We start from the raw sequence: 18,409 nt of genomic DNA, 5'->3' as shown, positions 1-18,409 counted from the left end.
CAGAGTTGGATATATTTCTTAAGGCTAAAGGGATCAAGGGATATGGGGAGAAGGCAGGGACAGGGTACTGAGTTTGGATGATCAGCCATGATTGCACTGAATGGCGGAGCAGGCTGGAGGGGCCGAATGGCCTACTCCTGCTCCTATCTCCTGTGTCCCTCCCCCCTCCCTCCCTCCTGTGATGGAGTGGCGCTGTGCTCGATTGTGCGGGGCTGGCGGTGGATGATGCGCCGATGGATTGCCAGGGCCTGGCGTGTCCCGGCGGGCAGTGCGGTGCGGCGCGGCCTGCTGGCGGTTTGTGCTCAGTCATCGTGTCCGAGCGAGAGAGCGAGTGAGCGGGGGGGAGAGAGACACACACACCCCGGCCCAGAGAGAGACCGCCGCTAAACACAACCCCCTCGAACTCGCTCCGGGCCCCGCGGCCGCTTTGCGATCCCCCCCCCCGCCATCTCACTGCGGCATGAAGGACACGGCGGGGAAGCACAAGCCCAAGGAGCCGGCCTCGGAGAAGGCGAAAGCCCCAGGCGGGCCCCCGGCTCCCGATGTAGAGATGAAAGACGTGTCCGCGGAGCCCGAGAGCGAACCGGCGGAGAGCGGCGAGAAGAGCCAGAAGGAACTGGACCTGATCACCCTGGAGGGTAACATATGACAATCCGTGTAAAGTATCCGAGATACACAGTGGGGTTAGGGGCAGAGAGCTGGGCCTCGTCACCCTGGAAAGAGATCCTATAAAACATAAGCTGAATTAGATCCACACTGGTGTGCTAAAATGTCCAGTAAGAGGGGTTGGGGGCAGAAAGCTGTATGGATCTGATCACCCTGGAAGGTAAACTATTATAATCAATGGAATTTAAACCCACTCCTATAAAGCACAATATACGAGATAAACAGTGGGGTTAGGGGCAGAGATCTAGGTCTGACCGCCCTGGAAATAAAATATAAATCAATCATTATTGTAAAGCATAATCTGCATTATATACTAGTGTAATAAAATGCCTTCTAAGTGGGTTAGTGACAAAAAGCTGGATGGATCTGATCACCTTGGAGGGTAAAATATAATCAGGGTTGTAAAATAATATAAACTAATCTAATATAAAATATCCAATATAAATAATGGAGCCAGAGACAAAGAACTGGATGGATCTGATAAATCTGGTGGGTAAAGATTAATATGTCAAATCAAATCAACTTTTATTGTCATTGTTAGTGCACAAGTGCAGTACAACGAAATGTAGGCTTGCGGCTCCCGAGAGTGTACATTTAGATTAAGACATTTAAACATTCAACATTCATTTGGCTTGTAATACATTAACATAAACATAACCATAATAAAGTGCATTGGCAGATGTGCAGGCTTTAGAGTTTATTTGTGGAGTTCAGTAGGATGACAGCCCTGGGAAAGAAGCTGTTCCTAAATCTGGTCGTACGGGTGCGAATGCATCTGTAGCGTCTCCCAGATGGCAGGAGGGCGAACAGACTGTGGCTGGGGTGGGTAGGGTCTTTGATGATGGACCGTGACCTTTTGATCAATAGTATATAATCAAAATTATTAATTAACATATATAAACATACACTAATATAAAATATACAGTATAAATAGTGGACTTAACGCCAGAGAGCTGGGCCTGATCGCACAGAGTGTAAAGAAAGACTTACATTTATACAGCGTCTTTCACGGCCACCAGACTTCTCAAAGCGCTTTACAGCCAAAGAAGTACATAAGAAGTAGGAGCAGGAGTGGGCCATACGGCCCCTCGGGCCTGCTCCGCCATTCAATAGGATCATGGCTGATCCGAACTTAGACTCACATCCACTTCCCTGCCCTCTCCCCGTAACCCCTTATTCCCTTATCAGCTAGGAAACTGTCTATCTCCATTTTAAATTTATTTAATGTCGCAGCTTCCACAGCTCTGAGGTAGCAAATTCCATAGATTTACTACCCTCTGAGTGAAGAAGTTTCTCCTCATCTCAGTTTTGAAAGGGCAGCCCCTTATTCTAAGATTATGCCCCCTCATTCTAGTCTCACCCATCAGTGGAAACATCCTCACCACATCCACCCGATCAAGCCCCCTCACAATCTTATGTTTCGATAAGATCGCCTCTCATTCTTCTGAATTCCAATGAGTAGAGGCCCAACCTACTCAACCTTTCCTCATAAGTCAACCCCCTCATCTCCGGAATCAACCTATTGAACCTTCTCTGAACTGCCTCGAGAGCAAGTATATCTTTTCTCAAATATGGAAACCAAAACTGTGCGCAGTATTCCAGGTGTGGCCTCACCAGTACCCTGTATAACTGCAGCAAGACTTCCCTGTTTTTATACTCCATCCCCCTTGCAATAAAAGCCAAGATTCCATTGGCCTTCCTGATCACCTGCTGTACCTGCATACTAACCTTCTGTGTTTCATGCACCAGGACCCCCAGATTCCTTTGTACTTTAGAAGTGGAGTCACTGTTGTAATGTGGGAAACGCAACAGCCAATTTGCACACAGCAAGCTCCCACAAAGAGCAATGTAATAATGACCAGATAATCTGTTTTTGTTATGTTGGTTGAGGGATAAATATTGGCCAGGACACTGGGGATAACTCACCTGCTCTTCTTCGAAATAGTGCCATGGGATCTTTTATGTCCACCTGAGAGAGCAGACAGGGCCTCGGTTTAACATCTCATCTGAAAGACGGCACCTCCGACAGTGCAGCACTGGGAGTGTCAGCCTAGATTTATGTAAAATTGTAACTATTACATAATATAAATAAAAATCATACTGTAATCAACATATAAACTAATATAAATATAATAATCTGGGATGTTCTGGATGAAAGTAGTGGGAGTGTCGGCAGAGAGATGGTTCAGATCACCCTGAAGGGTGAAATATATAATAATCCTCTATAAATAGTGGTGTTAAGGGTAGGAAAGTGGAATTGAACACAGTGGAGGGTTAAAAGATATATAAATGGCACAGGATTGTATTGTGTATCTTGCACGTAATAGATCTATGGAGAGAGAGCACAGCTGGACTGCACAGGATTCTTAAATTGCCATAATCAGTGCAATTTTATAATATTTTTATCAGTGGGTAAACATTTAGTAATTACATCAAAATCACACATCAATTGCGTGGAGTACCCCAGATGTTGGTATTTTGCTGTCTGATGTTGGTGATGTCACTGGAACGCTGAGTATGTATAAAATATAATGTGAATAGATTCCACCGTAGTGTAAATAAAAGGGGTTAAGGACAGAAATAAGGACCCAATCACAACAAGAAAGAACAAACTTGCATTTCTGTAGTGCCTTTCATGACCACAGGACGTCCCAAAGCGCTTTACAGCCAATGAAGTACCTTTGACGTGTAGTCCATGTTGTAATGTAGCGAAACACAGCAGCCAATTAACACTCAGCGAGCTCCCACAAACAACACTGAGGTGAATGACCAGATAATTTACTTTTAGTTATGTTGATTGAGCAACACATGTTGGCCAGGGCGCTGGGAGAACTCCCCTGCATAGTGCCAAGAGATCTTTTACATCCACCTGAGAGGGTAGACGTGGCCTCGGATAAACATTTCATCTGAAAGACAACAGGTTAAAACATTTTTTAATGGGTGCTGATTTATTTCCTGACAACCAGTTGAAAATTATCATTTGGGAAACTTGCCCCAATCCTTCAATGTGGTTGTCATCATATTACTTACATGGAGCGACCTGGCTATCATTGCTTTACTGCCAATTCAACTGAATCCTGAGGTTAAGTTACAGCCTTGAAGTTGTTGCAACATGACTGTTGTTTTCTAATGCATATGTGTTAAATTTGATGGAATTTATTCAAATTTTCAGTCCAAGAATTATAGCTATGGTGGCTGTTAGAAGCTCACTGCTGATGTGCCCTGTATGGCTGTAAGGGCATGTTCACCCTGAAGGATTAGCATTTGTAACAATTTAATGCCAGTTTAAAATCTAAATACAAGAACGTGCAAGTGCCCCCCTTCCCCTTCTCTTCCCCCCCCCCCTTCCCCAGTCAATGTACACTGTTATGCATTGTGCACTGATGAGGAAAAGGGTGGGCATTTAGGAAAAAGGCATTGACACAGAGGGGAAATAGTCCTTAAAGGAGCTGTATGATTTATTTGTTAATGTAAATTTAACAATTCCTTATACTTTAAAAAATAAGTTTTTTCTGTTGTAGGATTTTTAATTTGGCAGATTATTGGTAGCTGAATCAAATGCTGGGACAGAAATACATGACACAAAGCTGGGTGGGCATGTGTGCTGTGAGGAGGATGCCGAGAAACTCCAGTATGATTTGGACAGATTGGGTGATTGGGCAGAAGCATGGCAGATGCAATATAACGTGGATAAATGCGAGGTTATCCACTTTGGTGGCAAAAACAGGAAGGCAGATTATTATCTGAATGGCAATAGATTGGGAGAAGGGGAAGTGCAACGAGACCTGGGCGTCCTTGTGCACCAGTCGCTGAAAGTAAGCATGCAGGTGCAGCAGGCGGTTAAGAAGGCAAATGGTATGTTGGCCTTCGTAGCGAGAGGGCTTGAGTACAGGAACAAGGATGTCTTGCTGCAGTTGTACAGGGCCTTGGTGAGGCCACATCTTGAGTATTGTGTGCAGTTTTGGTCGCCTTATCTGAGGAAGGATGTTCTTGCCATGGAGGGAGTGCAGCGAAGATTCACCAGGCTGATACCTGGGATGGCAGGAATGACGTATGAGGAGAGATTGGGTCGATTGGGCTTGTACTCGCTGGAGTTTAGAAGAATGAGAGGGGATCTCATCGAAACTTATAAAATTCTAACAGGACTGGACAGACTGGATGCAGGGAGGATGTTCCCGATGGTCGGGGAGTCCAGAACCAGGGGTCACAGTCTAAAGGATAAGGGGTAAGCCATTTAAGACAGAGATAAGGAGGAATTCCTTCCCCCAGAGAGTGGTGAACCTGTGGAATTCTCTACCACAGAAGGCAGTAGAGGCCAATTCATTAAATATATTCAAGAAGGAGTTGGATATATTTCTTAAGGCTAAAGGGATATGGAGAGAAGGCAGGAACAGGGTACTGAATTTGGATGATCAGCCATGATCTCATTGAATGGCGGAGCAGGCTCAAGGGGCCGAATGGCCTACTCCTGCTCCTATCTTCTATGTTTTCTATGATGAGAGGCGGATATTTTATTTGTTATGTGGGCGATGCTGACAAGGCCAGATTTATTGCCTTTTGCTAGTTGCCCCGAGAAGGTGATGGGTCACCGCCCTGAATCATGGCAATCCTTGCATTGATTGTGCTCCCCTGAGAGCTTTAGATAAGAGATCCTAGGATAGCGACCCAGCAATGTGCTAAAATCGCAGCAGCATCAACCTGCGGCGCTATTACTGCTTGGTATGTCTGCCAGCTACTATTTGTTTTTGAGTTGCTTCTTGCTGCCTTCCATTATGTTGGCTGTATAATTGTTCAGCGGCCAAGGAGTGAATGTTGAAAATGATGGAAGTGATAAATGTGCTGTGAAGCCTGCAGCCTTTTGTGACTGGTACCATCATCCTGTGATTTTTGTATGATAGCAGAATATAGCAATTTTAAAAATTTGTTCTCGGATGTGGGCAACACTGGCAAGACCACTGGTATTGCCAAGTGTCAGTGGGTAGGACACTTCAGATCTACCCACTCAGTCGGTCAAATTACAGGAAACTCTCGATTTACCGGCACCTAAATAACCGGAAATCTCTGTTAACCGGCAAAATTCAGGAGTAGGTTCAGGTAAGTTTTACTTCATATTAGTGGCCTTCCTGGATCTGTGGTTGTGTAATCGGGGTTCCTGCACTTGTTGCTAAGCAACAGGGATGCTTGGTCTGTGGCCGGAGTTCCTGCAGATGTTGCTAAGCAACAGGGAAGCCTGGATTTGTTGCTGTGTACGGAGCTCTCATACCTTTAACTATACCTCTCTGTAATCCGGACTTTTTGATAAACCAGCACCACGCCGGTCCCGTCGGTGCCGGATAATAAAGAGTTTCCTGTAGATGGATTTCTTTCTGAAAATAACATTTTGGGATACAGTATATGAGTAACTTGAGACATGACGTGGTAAGTGTAGCGTGCTTGGGAGGAACGGTTGACTTTGGACCTGTGATTCCCAAAGTTCTCCCCCACTGGGGTTTCCTTTACGTCATGTCTGGGCCTGTTGTAGACTAGTTGATAGAGATTGCTTGCTGTGATTCGTCAACAACTCCATTACCATTGTATCACGCGACTAGAAGGCGAATTGGATGGACCGTGGCCTTTTTTCATCTAGCAATTCCGATGTTCAGAGGCCATTTAGAATCAGTCACGATGGGACTGGTGTTGCTTGTAGGCCAGACCAGCTTCTCTTTGTGAGCCAGTTGGGGTTTTATGACAATCCAGCAACTTTTCTTGGCCACAGTCTCGTGTGATTGCAGTAAATGCCTCACCATCTTTGCAGGTTACAATAACCTACAAATGCCAAGATTTGGTGACTTCAATTTTACGCTTGCCATGGTGGGATTTGAACTTGCGACCTCTGGGTTGCCAGTCTAATGCCATAACCATTACACTATATCTGTCTAATTTATATTAGTACTTTATTACTTCTTTAATAATATCACCAGTGATGATGGCCTCTTCAGCAGCAGCAAAGTACAGGAGATATTTCTCCCCTCATTTTATGTTTGTGCAAGGCGTGTGGAGAAAGAGCCGTGGAAATAATCTGGTTCCCATCAATAACAGCTTGCATTTATATAGCGCCTTTAGTGTAGAAAAATGCCCCAAGGTGCTTCAGAGGTATAATCAAGAAAATGGACACCAAGCCCAAGAAGGAGATATTAGGAGGGTTGATCAAAAACTTGGCCACACAGATCGGTTTTAAAGGGTTTGTGGAGACAGAGAAGCTGAGGGGCTTTGGAAAGGAATTCCCGAGTTTGGAACTCGGGCAGCTGAATGCACAGACACCAATGGTGGGACAAAGGGGGTGTGAGTAAGAGGAAAGGGCAGTGTAGGGCCAGTTGTAGGACTGGAAGGCGTTATAGCGCTTGGTGGATGGGGGTGAGGCCACAAATGGATTTAAACTTGAGGATGAGAAATTTTAGTTCGGTATATGTTTTAATGGCAGTGAAATCACAAGGTAGTTTCTTTTAACTTCCTGTGATTTCTAGAAAACTAGTTCAATTCAAAAGTCTTGTTTGCAGTCATTACAAATGTTTCGGAATACAAATATTTGTGTATTAGTAATCACAAAGTGTTTACCGCCAATCTTCTGAAGAATGCCTTCATAGTGCTGTGCCTCTGTTACACATAGCATTCAGAAGCACGTCAGATGGTCAGCTATTGATGTGCCTCCAGAATGATCAAGTATCATTTTTCAGTCCTAGGATGGGCTTGTAATAAAAAGTGCAAGAACCTGCCCTAGAAATGGATCCTATCAGAGCGATTTCCTTATTGGGGATGTAATCGGTTGGAATTGATAGAATTGGCTGCTTTTTGGAGCGTACAGAGGGAAGAGATTATTGTGCATTCTAGAGAACAGTGACTACTAGGGCTGTTGCCTCTAAGTCCTCTGGACATGAGAAAAATGTGAATTTTGATCCATAGATGATCTCTGGAAATATATCCTAGCATGGAGCTGACGACTGCAGGAAAGGAGGAGGGAAGAACATTGGTTTTCTGTAGTGTTCCAAGTGTCTCGCAAACCACCGTAGGCAATCTGTGTAATGTGTTAGACCTCCAGTGGCATTATTCATGGTGCGTCGGATGATGCACTGTTTTACAACAATAGGGATGTTATCAACAAAGTGTGATGGGGAAAATGTTACAGGAAGTTGTAAGATTCTATCTCCCATTGAAATATATGGAGAATGGAACCTTGTAAGGTGCACCCAGGAGTGGGTGGGAAATTTTCAATGATGTCACTTCGTGCACTGGAACTGTGGTTGGCAAAATGTTGGAGTCCATTATTAAGGAAACAGTAACAGAGCATTTGGATAAACATAATTTAATACGTCAGAGTCAGCATGGTTTTATGAAGGGGAAGTCATGTTTGACAAATTTGCTCGAATTCTTTGAGGACGTAACATACAGGGTAGATAAAGGGGAACCAGTGGATGTAATGTATTTGGACTTCCAAAAGGCATTTGACAAGGTTCCACACAAAAGATTACTGATCAAGATAAAAAATCACGGGATTGGGGGTAATATACTGGCATGGGTGGAAGATTGGCTATCTAACAGAAAACAAAGAGTTGGGATAAATGGTTCGTTCTCGGGCTGGCAATCAGTAACTAGTGATGTTCCGCAGGGGTCAGTGCTGGGACCCCAACTCTTTACAATATATATATTAACGATTTGGAGGAAGGGACCGAGTGCAACATATCCAAGTTTGCCGACAATACAAAGATGGGAGGGAAAGCAGTGAGTGAGGAGGACATAAAAAACCTGCAAAAGGACATAGACAGGCTAAGTGAGTGGGCAGAGATTTGGCAGATGGAATATAATATGGAAAGTGTGAGGTTATGCACTTTGGCAGAAAAAAAATCAAAGAGCAAGTTATTATCTAAATGGAGAGAAACTGCAAAGTGCTACAGTACAAAGGGATCTGGGGGTCCTGGTGCATGAAACACAAAAGGTTAGTATGCAGGTGCAGCAGGTGATCAGGAAGGCCAATGGAACCTTGGCTTTTATTGCAAAGGGGATGGAGTATAAAAACAGGGAAGTCTTGCTGCAGTTATACAGGGTACTGGTGAGGCCACACCTGGAATACTGCGTGCAGTTTTGGTTTCCATATTTAAGAAAAGATATACTTGCTCTCGAGGCGGTTCAGAGAAGGTTCACTCGGTTGATTCCGGAGATGTGGGGGTTGACGTATGAGGAAAGGTTGAGTAGGTTGGAGTTCAGAAGAATGAGAGGCGATCTTATCGAAACATATAAGATTGTGAGGGGGCTTGATCGGGTGGATGCAGTGAGGATGTTTCCACTGATGGGTGAGACTAGAACTAGGGGGCATAATCTTAGAATAAGGGGCTGCCCTTTCAAAACTGAGATGAGGAGAAACTTCTTCACTCAGAGGGTAGTAAATCTATGGAATTTGCTACCCCAGAGAGCTGTGGAAGCTGCGACATTAAATAAATTTAAAACGGAGATAGACAGTTTCCTAGCAGATAAGGGAATTAGGGGTTATGGGGAGAGGGCAGGGAAGTGGGCGTGAGTCTAGATTCGGATCAGCCATGATCCTATTGAATGGCGGAGCAGGCCCGAGGGGCCGTATGGCCTACTCCTGCTCCTACTTCTTATGTTCTTCTGAATCAACAGAGAGACTGATGCAATTTAAGGTAGTCTAAAACAGATCATCTTCAAAACATTCATTATTTTTTTCAGATATCAAAGAACATGTGAAGCAGATTGAGAAAGCTGTATCCAGTAAAGAACCACGGTTTGTTCTGCGGGCTCTGCGAGCACTTCCTTCAACCTGCCGCAGATTGAACCCCACTGTCCTTTACAAGGCCATCAATGGCTTCTTTGTGTCAAACACTTCGACGCGGGATCTCCTGCTGGCTTTTCTCGAGGAGGTTAGTGTGGAGCACTAAATGTTACATGAATGCTTTTAACTGGGTATTAATGTGTGAATCAGAGGTGATTATTCAGTTTAATGAGAAATTCATCAAGGGCACCAGACGAATCATAAGAACATAAGAAATAGGAGCAGGAGTCGGCCATTCAGCCTCTCGAGCCTGCTCCGCCATTCAATAAGATCGTGGTTGATCTTCTACTTTCACTCCACTTTCCTGCCCTATCCCCATATCCTTGATTCCCTTAGTGCCCAAAAAGGGAATCCTTAACCTGTTCACCTTGGCTCCTTGTCAAGGAATCATCTGGGATTTGCCATCCAGTCTATGTCTAGGAGTTAATGATGCCAAATTTTGACTTGCCAAACTGTCTTGCATCAACCGGTTTGGATTATATTAACATTTACACCAGCAACCTCCTGTCAGGATCTGCACAAGCTGCTGGGTGAATGACTTAAACCTTTCTTGCCAATTATCAAAGCCAGACAACAAAGCCATGAGTTAACAATTGCTCATTAACTTTAAAGTCATAGACGTAAACATTGAAAGTACCGAAATAACTAGTACAGGAAACTTTGGTTTATCCGGAGGTTAAAAGTCCGGAAAGTTCTATCTACCGGCAAAATTCAGGAGCCGTTTCCTATAAGTTTTTTTTACTTCTCGTTGCTTTTTTTTTCCAGTCAGGCTCTGCAAGGTCTGTAGCTAAGCAACAGCTTTAGCTAGAGACACTTTTAAGCTGCAGCCGACTGTTTTGAAGCTGTTGCTAAGCAACAGGGTTTGTTGATTCACACGGAGCTGAAAATCCCCGTATGTTTCAACATTAGCGCTGGTTTGTCTGGCAGTTTTGATGGGACGGCAACAGCTCGGTCCCGTCGGTGCCGGATAGCACAAAGTTTCCTGTAGTTAGGGTTAGTTGACAAAATAAATAAAGGGTTACAAAGGGAATTCAGTTATGTCGCAGTAATTTAGCACTAACTGCTGAATTTACAGTTGAGATCAGTGTCTGAGATTGATATAAATGAATAAGATTCATTTAGGATTTAACGTCTTAGATAGTTAACATGCATTAGATAGCCAATCTATTGAATAAAATCTACATGCTTATAATTAGCAATGTTTTCAGAACTTATACGACCTCGTCCTTGTGAGCCAGTTGCCTCACCTTCCTCTGGAAGGTTGGTGTTAGTATTCTGACATGATAGAGTGTTGAGCTATGCATTGTTAGGTTTACCTGCATGTCTTTGTTGGTGTACGGTACAGAAAAGCAGTACCACACAGAGCCTTAAACCACCGAAAGAGATTTGGGAGGCTTGCATAGCCTGTATATTTTAACTGGTCAAATAAAAATGACTGCCCTGAAGAATGCATAGTGCACCCACCATGTGACAAAAGCAACAATTCTATTTTTAAATATCATTCTTTTTTTAGCCCATGGACACCGAGGGAGATGTGCAGTTTCGTCCTCGAACAGGGAAGGCAGCCTCTGTACCTCTTCTACCTGAGGCAGAGGCCTACCTGCAGCTTTTACTGGTCATTTACTTGACAAACAACAAACGATACACTGAGGTGAGTGAGTTTCAACTGCAGGGATAGTCATCCAGTAGAAACTTTTATGCTATAAAACCTTAGGTGAGCAGTAGTGCGAGTCCCACTTATTTGCAAATTGCTTAAAAATTAGTTAAATTGCATTTTTTTTGTACCAGTTAAAGAGAGCACTTGCATTTATATAGCACCTTTCATTTCCTCTGGATGACCAAAGTTGCTTCACAGCCAATGAATTGCAGCTGAAGTGTAGTTACTTGTTTTGTCGGGAAATGTGACAGCCACTTTGTACATAACAAGAGCCCACAAACAGCAGTGCAATAGCTGACCAGACAATGTGCTTTATTGGCGATGGTTGAGGGATACGTGTTGGTCAGGCCACTGGGAGAACTTCCCTGCTCCTCAAATAATGCAATGGGATCTTTTACGCCCACCTGAGCTGGTAGGGCCTCAAATAAACGTCTCATTCGAAAGACGGCACTTCCGACAGTGCAGTACTCCTTCAGTACTGCACTGAAGTGTCAACATAGATTACTTGCTCAAGTCTCTGGAGTGGGACTTGCCTTCTGACTCACAGTGACTCAGTCACTGAGCCAAAGCTGACACTTATTTGGCAGTTATTCTGTGGATGACTAATTTGACTAGGTAATTGGTTTATTGTTACACTCGGTTACATTGGCCCGTAATTTCCGATAGGAGACTTCCTGCGTGCGGATGCTTCCTATCAGGAAAAATCTACGCTCTTACCTGAGGGCTCCCGAGGTCCGGCCATTTCCAATCCTGGGCCTCTCCATGACGAAATGCGCAGGATCCATGTATCCCCGGGGCGCAGGCGGTTCGCAAGCGTCCCTGGGATCACGTGGGCCAGGCGAGCCAATGGGAGAAGGGAATCCCCCTTCATACTTTTGACAGATAGACCTGTCAAATATATGAATGGGGATCACCGAAAAAAGACATCAAAACATTTAAAAAAAAAAAATTTTTATACCATCACATTTTTTAAATGAGTTAAAATTACATTAAATTTAATATTTTAAACAAAAATTAAATTTTTTGAAAAAAATAATTGAAGTTTTTTATGGAGCTAAAAATAAACTTACCTTTTTTAAAAGTATTTTTAAATTATAAATGAGTGGGGGGAAAATGTACTTTTTTTCAACTCTTATGCTGGTAGAAGCAGGCCTTGTAAGATTTCTAAGGGTTTTCTGCGGGCGGAGGTTCTCCAGAAAGCGGAACTCAAATGAGAACAATGTGCATTTATATAGCAACATAAACGTAGTTAAAAACATCCCAAGATACTTCGCAGGAGCATTATCTGACAAAATTTGACACCGAGCCACATAAAAAGCTATTAGGGCAGGTGACCAAAAGCTTGGACAAAGAGGCAGGTTTTAAGGAGCGACTTAAAGGAGGAGAGAGAGGCGGAGAGGTTTAGGGAGGAAATTCCAGAGCTTGGAGTCTAGGCAACTGAAGGCACGGCCGGCAATGGTAGAGCAGTGAAAATCGGGGATGCACAAGAGGCCAGAATTGGAAGAGCGCAGAGATTTTGGGTCAGTTTCGTCTGTGATACGGGCAATGGTTGAAGATTGTCACGATTGACTTCACCCTGACATTTGACGAATACTGACTAATGAGTGATACTGGAAGGCTCTAGTAGGATTTAGCACCTTCAAAATGGAGTGAAAGTTGGCACAAAAAAAATCCAATGCTCATGGCATTTTCTTTTTTTTCCAAATACAGGCACAGAAATCTTCAGATGATTTGATGCAAAAAATTGCTGCTCAGAATCGCCGGGCTCTGGACTTGGTTGCAGCCAAATGCTATTATTACCATGCTCGTGTTTATGAATTCCTAAATAAGCTCGATGCAGTCAGAAGGTGAGAAAGTTGTTTCACTTTGGACCCTTGAGCACAAAAATAAAGATTTGTTAAAATTACATGTACAGGAAACTTGTTTTTATCCGGCACGGACGGGACCGACGTGGTGCTGGTTCATCAAAAATTCCGGATAACCGAAAGCTATAGTAAAAGATACGGAGCTGAGAGCTCCGTATAAAGCAACAAACCCTGTTGCTTAGCAACAGCTTCAGAACAATGGCCACAAGTTGCAAGCGTCTCTGTAGCTTAGCAACAGCTGCAGCCACACCCTTGCACAGCAACAAATGGAGGAAGGCAAGTAATAAAAGTTACCTGAACCTACTCCTGAATTTTGTCGGTTAACCGAGATTTCCAGTTATTTAGGTGCCGGTAAATCGAAAGTTTCCTGTACATCAACAAAAGTTACCACATCAGCTCCCAGATAATGGATACCAAACCATAGAGACCATGAACATGGCAGGTTTAATCCCTGTGCTGAGCTTGCTGATCTAGTAGTGGGAGTGCCACAGCTGGAGCTCGTGTCACCAGACAAGGAGAAGGAAAACTTTAGACATGGTTCCACTCCTGGTTGCTACCTGCTAAAAGTGCATGTACTGAAATTTCTACAGTTCTATGTACATACAAGGCCATTTGGGCTATTATGTGGGTGCTAGTTCCACATCAGCGCTAACTAATATAATTTAATTTCCTTGCCTCTAGAGATCAATGATTCTGAAGCCTGAGAATTATCTACCCTGCCACGATTTTCCCCTTGTTTTCCAAACAGTATCCCCCATTGTAAATGTATTGGCAGTGTTGCATCGGTGGAAGTAAACGGGCAAGCAGATGGATAGGCTGTGGGATTTAAAACTCAGCTCGGTGTCGAACTGAGCACCAAGAGTACGGACGGTGTGGTTCAGCCGATGAGGTGGGGGGGGGGGTAGAATTATTGGCAAAGGAGTGGGGTGTGTGGCGGGGGCTGAAGATGATGAATACACAGTATCCTAAAAATATTTATTATGACTAAAATGCCCCCCGAATGCTGGTAGACTTGCTACAGAATTTGGTGTTGTTGCTGCAGAAATTGGCTTTGATGTGTTGCAGAATTCTAGGAGTCCCTTTAATATTTTTCTTTAAGTACAGGAAACTTTCGTTTAACCAGAGGTTAAATGTCCGGAAAGCTCTATCTACCGGCAAAATTCGGGAGCCATTTCCTATAACTTTTTTTAATTCTCGTTGCTTTTTTTTTCCAGTCAGGCTCTGCAAGGTCTAGCTGAAGCTGTTGCTTAGCTACAGAGACGCTTTTAAGCTGCGGCCGACTGTTTTGAAGCTGACAGGGTTTGTTGATTCATACGGAGCTCAAAAGCAGTTTTGATGGTACGGCACCAGCTCGGTCCCGTCAGTGCCGGATACCAGAAAGTTTCCTGTATTTATAATTCCCTCTCAAATGATTGACTTGACTTCAGTAGCCACTGGACATAATGCATTTCATAGTCTAATAACTTTTTGTGTGAGTAAGATTCTTCTAACCTTCCACCCTTATGCTTCTAGTATTAATCCTAAACCCATAGCCACTTGTTATAAATTCGAAGACCAATGGAAATAATCTTTTACTATTTACTCTCTCAAACCCTTTCATAATCTTGAACACTTCTATCTCCTTCAACCTTCTTTGTTCCAGTGAATACAGCTCAGTTATTCAGGACTCCTAACTGTATCCTGTCACCCCTGGTATTGTCCTCGTGAATCTAGTTTGCATCCTTTCCCTGGCTGAGATGCCCTAGAGGGAGAACAGGCTCAGGCACCGCAGCTACTCTGGCTGACATGTGGAAACTGGCTGCACAGGCAAGGTATCAGAGGGCTATAACTCACCATATCTCCAAGATAGATTAGTCCTTCGATACTCACTATCTGAGGGAGCCTTGGCTGAGGCTCTGAAAGCCTGTTGGTGACTGTGGAAGCAAATCCTAGCATGAATTGGTGCCTTCAGTGGAAGGGAGAAAAGTAAAAGGAAATGCTATATACACTGTACTGTGGTAGACCCGTATCTTGACTGTGGCCTTCAGTGTAATTTTATAATCTTGTGAGTAACTGATCTGTGTTTTTTTTTCGAAGTTTCTTGCATGCGCGTTTGAGGACTGCTACCCTGCGCCACGACGCTGACGGACAGGCCACTCTGCTGAACCTGTTATTGAGAAACTACCTGCAGTATAACCTGTACGATCAGGCCGAGAAGCTGGTCTCCAAATCCATTTTCCCAGAACAGGCTAATAACAACGAGTGGGCAAGATACCTTTATTACACTGGTGAGGCTCAGTCCAATCTTGCAACATGAAGTAACTGCTAAACAGCTGTGTCCTGTTGGGAATGACGGCAATATAAAGACATTTGTGAGCTATTGTGTGTTCTGAAATGCCCATTCAATTATTTCCCAGTCACGACACAGCACAAAAGCCTTTTCCCTTTTTGTGAGTGAGTCATAGTTTGTGAAGTGTTACCAGCAATTACTGTTCATTTTGGCAGGTTTTCTGTCACTGTAGCTAGCTGGTGAATACTCCTGCAGTACTGTCGTGCATTATGCTGTACACGACTTCCAAATGGTTGGAACAAAGATGTTTTGCAGTTCCAGCAAAAAGTCCGTTTCCTGCGCTGAAATCTTTTCTAACTGCATACTTTATATGTGCTGATTTGGATATTGGTATATTGGGAGGTTTTTGTGATTTAAAAAAATCGCTTTATTGCTTTCAGGTCGTATTAAAGCAATTCAGTTAGAATACTCAGAAGCACGGAGAACACTGACCAATGCTCTACGAAAGGCACCACAGCACACTGCAGTTGGCTTCAAACAAACAGTGAGCTAAAAACTTATCTTTTTATAGCTTTGTTTAATAAAAAATTAAAGTTTAGTGCTGTAATTTCTACAAATTGTATGTTTCTCCCATAAGAACATATGAATTAGGAGCAGGAGTAGGCCATATACCCCTCGAGCCTGCTCCGCCATTCAATAAGATCATGACTGATCTTCTACCTCAACTCCACTTTCTTGCCTGATCCCCGTATCCCTTGATTCTCTTAGAGTCTAAAAATCTATCTCAGCCTTGAATATGCTCAATGATTCAGCATCCACAGCCCTTTGGGATGGAGAATTCCAAAGATTCACAACCCTCTGAGTGAAGAAATTACTCCTCATCTCAGTCTTAAATGGCCTACCCCTTATCCTGGGACTATGCCCCCTGGACTCTGCAGCCAGGGGTAACAACCTCTCGGCATCTACCCTGTCAATCCCCCTTAGAATCTTATATGTTTCAATGAGATCACCTCTCATTCTGCTAAACTCCAGAGAGTATAGGCCCAATCTACTCAATCTCTCCTCATAGGACAACCCTCTCATCCCAGGGATCAATCTAGTGAACTTTTGTTGCACCGCCTCTAAGGCAAGTACAGGAAACTCCTTTTTCTCCGGCACCGACGTGGTGCCAGTTTATCAAAAAGTCCGGATTACAGAGAGGTACAGTAAAAGGTACGAGAGCCCCGTACACAGCAACAAATCCAGGCTTCCCTGTTGCATAGCAACAGGTGCAGGAACCCCGGCCACAGACCAAGCGTCCCTGTTGCATAGCAACAGGTGCAGGAACCCCGGTTACACGGCCGCAGATCCAGGAACGGCCACTAATATGAAGTAAAACTTACCTGAACCTACTCCTGAATTTTGCCGGTTAACAGAGATTTCCGGATATTTAGGTGCCGGTAAATCGAGAGTTTCCTGTATATCATTCCTTAGTTAAGGAGACCAAAACTGTGCCCAGTACTCCAGGTGTGGTCCCACCAAAGCCCTGTACAATAGTAGCAAGACTTCCTTACTCTTGTACTCTAATCCCCTTGCAATAAAGGCGAACGTGCCATTTGCCTTCCTAATTGCTTGCTGTACCTGCATGCTAACTCTCTGTTTCCTGTATGAGGACATCTAAATCTCTCTGAACACCAACATTTAAGTTTCTCACCATTTAAAAAATATTCTGTTTTTCTATTCTAGCAAAGTGAATAACCTCACTTTTCCCCACATTATACTCCATCCACCACCTTATTGCTCACTCACTTAACCTGTCTATATCCCTTTACAGGCTCTTTGTGTCCTCCTCACAGCTTACTTTCCCACCTAGCTTTGTATCGTCAGCAAACTTGAATACATTACACTCATCTAAGTAATTCATATAGTTTGTAAATAGCTGAGGCCCAAGCACTGATCTTTGCAGCACCCCACTATTTACAGCCTGCCAGCCTGAAAATGACCCGTTCATTCCTACTCTCTGTTTTCTGTCCGTTAACCAATCCTCTATCCGTGCTAATATATTACCCCCAACCCCATGAGCCCTTATCTTGTGTAACAACCTTTTATGTGACACCTTATCAAATGCCTTTTGGAAATCCAAAAATACTACATCCACTGGTTTCCCCTTTATCTACCCTGCTAGTTACATCCTCAAAAAATTCTAATAAATTTGTTAAACACGATTTCCCTTTCATAAAACCATCTTGACTCTGCCTAATCATATTTTGATTTTCTAAGTGCCCTGTTACCACTTCTTCGATAATGGATTCCAGCTTTTGCCTGACGACTGATGTCAGGTTAACTGGCCCGTCGTTCCTGTTTTCTCTCTTCCCTCCTTTTCTTGAATAACGGTGTTACATTTGCTACCTTCCAATCTACTGGGACTGTTCTAGAATCTAAGGAATTTTGGAAGATCACAACCAATGCATCCACTATCTCTGCAGCCACCTCTTTTAGAACCCTAGGATGTAGACCAGGTCCAGGGATTTGTCAGCTTTGAGTCCCATTAGTTTCTCTAGTACTTTTTCTCTCCTGATATTAATTACTTTAAGTTCCTCACTCAATAGCGCCCTTGGTTCCCCACTATTTTTGGTATGCTTTTTGTGCCTTCTACTGTGAAGACAGTTACAAAATATTTGTTTAAAGTCTGCCATTTCCTTATTCCCCATTATAATTTCACCTGTCTCAGCCTCTAGGGGACCAACGCTTACTTTTGCTACTCTCTTTTTACATACGTGTAGGAGCTGTTGCAATCTGTTTATATATTTCTTGCTATTTTTCTCTCATTCTATTTTCTCCCTTTTAATCAATTTTTTGGTCATCCTTTGCTGGTTCCTAAAGCTGTCCCAATTCTCAGGCTACTACAGGAAACTTTTTGGTATCCGACACCGACGGGACCGGCGTGTTGCCGGTTGATCAAAAATTCCGGATGACGGAGAGGGTTATCTACCGAGGCTATTTTTAACAAAGAAAAATTAAAAAATCATGAAATGTGCAGTATACAGTAATTGGGTACTCACCTACAGAATGTTGTGTTAAATGGATGGTGGAAAAAGCTTGATTATGTACAGTATTGCCAGTTGAGGGGAATGCAATGCAATGACGACCAG

At 43.5% G+C, this 18,409-nt stretch overlaps 1 protein-coding gene across 1 annotated transcript in view; it reads left to right on the top strand.

Annotated features, from left to right (window-relative positions):
• Positions 1 to 240: 240 nt before the first annotated feature.
• The window catches only part of psmd3 (proteasome 26S subunit, non-ATPase 3), a 29,090-nt gene continuing 10,921 nt past the window's right edge, over positions 241 to 18,409 (top strand). Inside the window, exons 1-6 of the mRNA XM_085966506.1 lie at positions 241 to 638; positions 9,385 to 9,575; positions 11,001 to 11,138; positions 12,855 to 12,991; positions 15,086 to 15,276; positions 15,719 to 15,822. Of these exons, the coding sequence (XP_085822632.1) occupies positions 461 to 638; positions 9,385 to 9,575; positions 11,001 to 11,138; positions 12,855 to 12,991; positions 15,086 to 15,276; positions 15,719 to 15,822 (939 nt within the window). The 5' untranslated portion in view covers positions 241 to 460. The remainder of the gene's footprint in view (positions 639 to 9,384; positions 9,576 to 11,000; positions 11,139 to 12,854; positions 12,992 to 15,085; positions 15,277 to 15,718; positions 15,823 to 18,409) is intronic.

Source organism: Somniosus microcephalus, chromosome 24, assembly GCF_052327205.1.
Source record: "Somniosus microcephalus isolate GS21.2 chromosome 24, FLI_Smic_1.0, whole genome shotgun sequence".
In the NCBI taxonomy this organism is placed as follows: domain Eukaryota; kingdom Metazoa; phylum Chordata; class Chondrichthyes; order Squaliformes; family Somniosidae; genus Somniosus; species Somniosus microcephalus.
The sequence above is the reverse complement of the archived record's forward strand: the minus strand, read 5'-3'. Positions and strand labels throughout refer to the sequence as shown.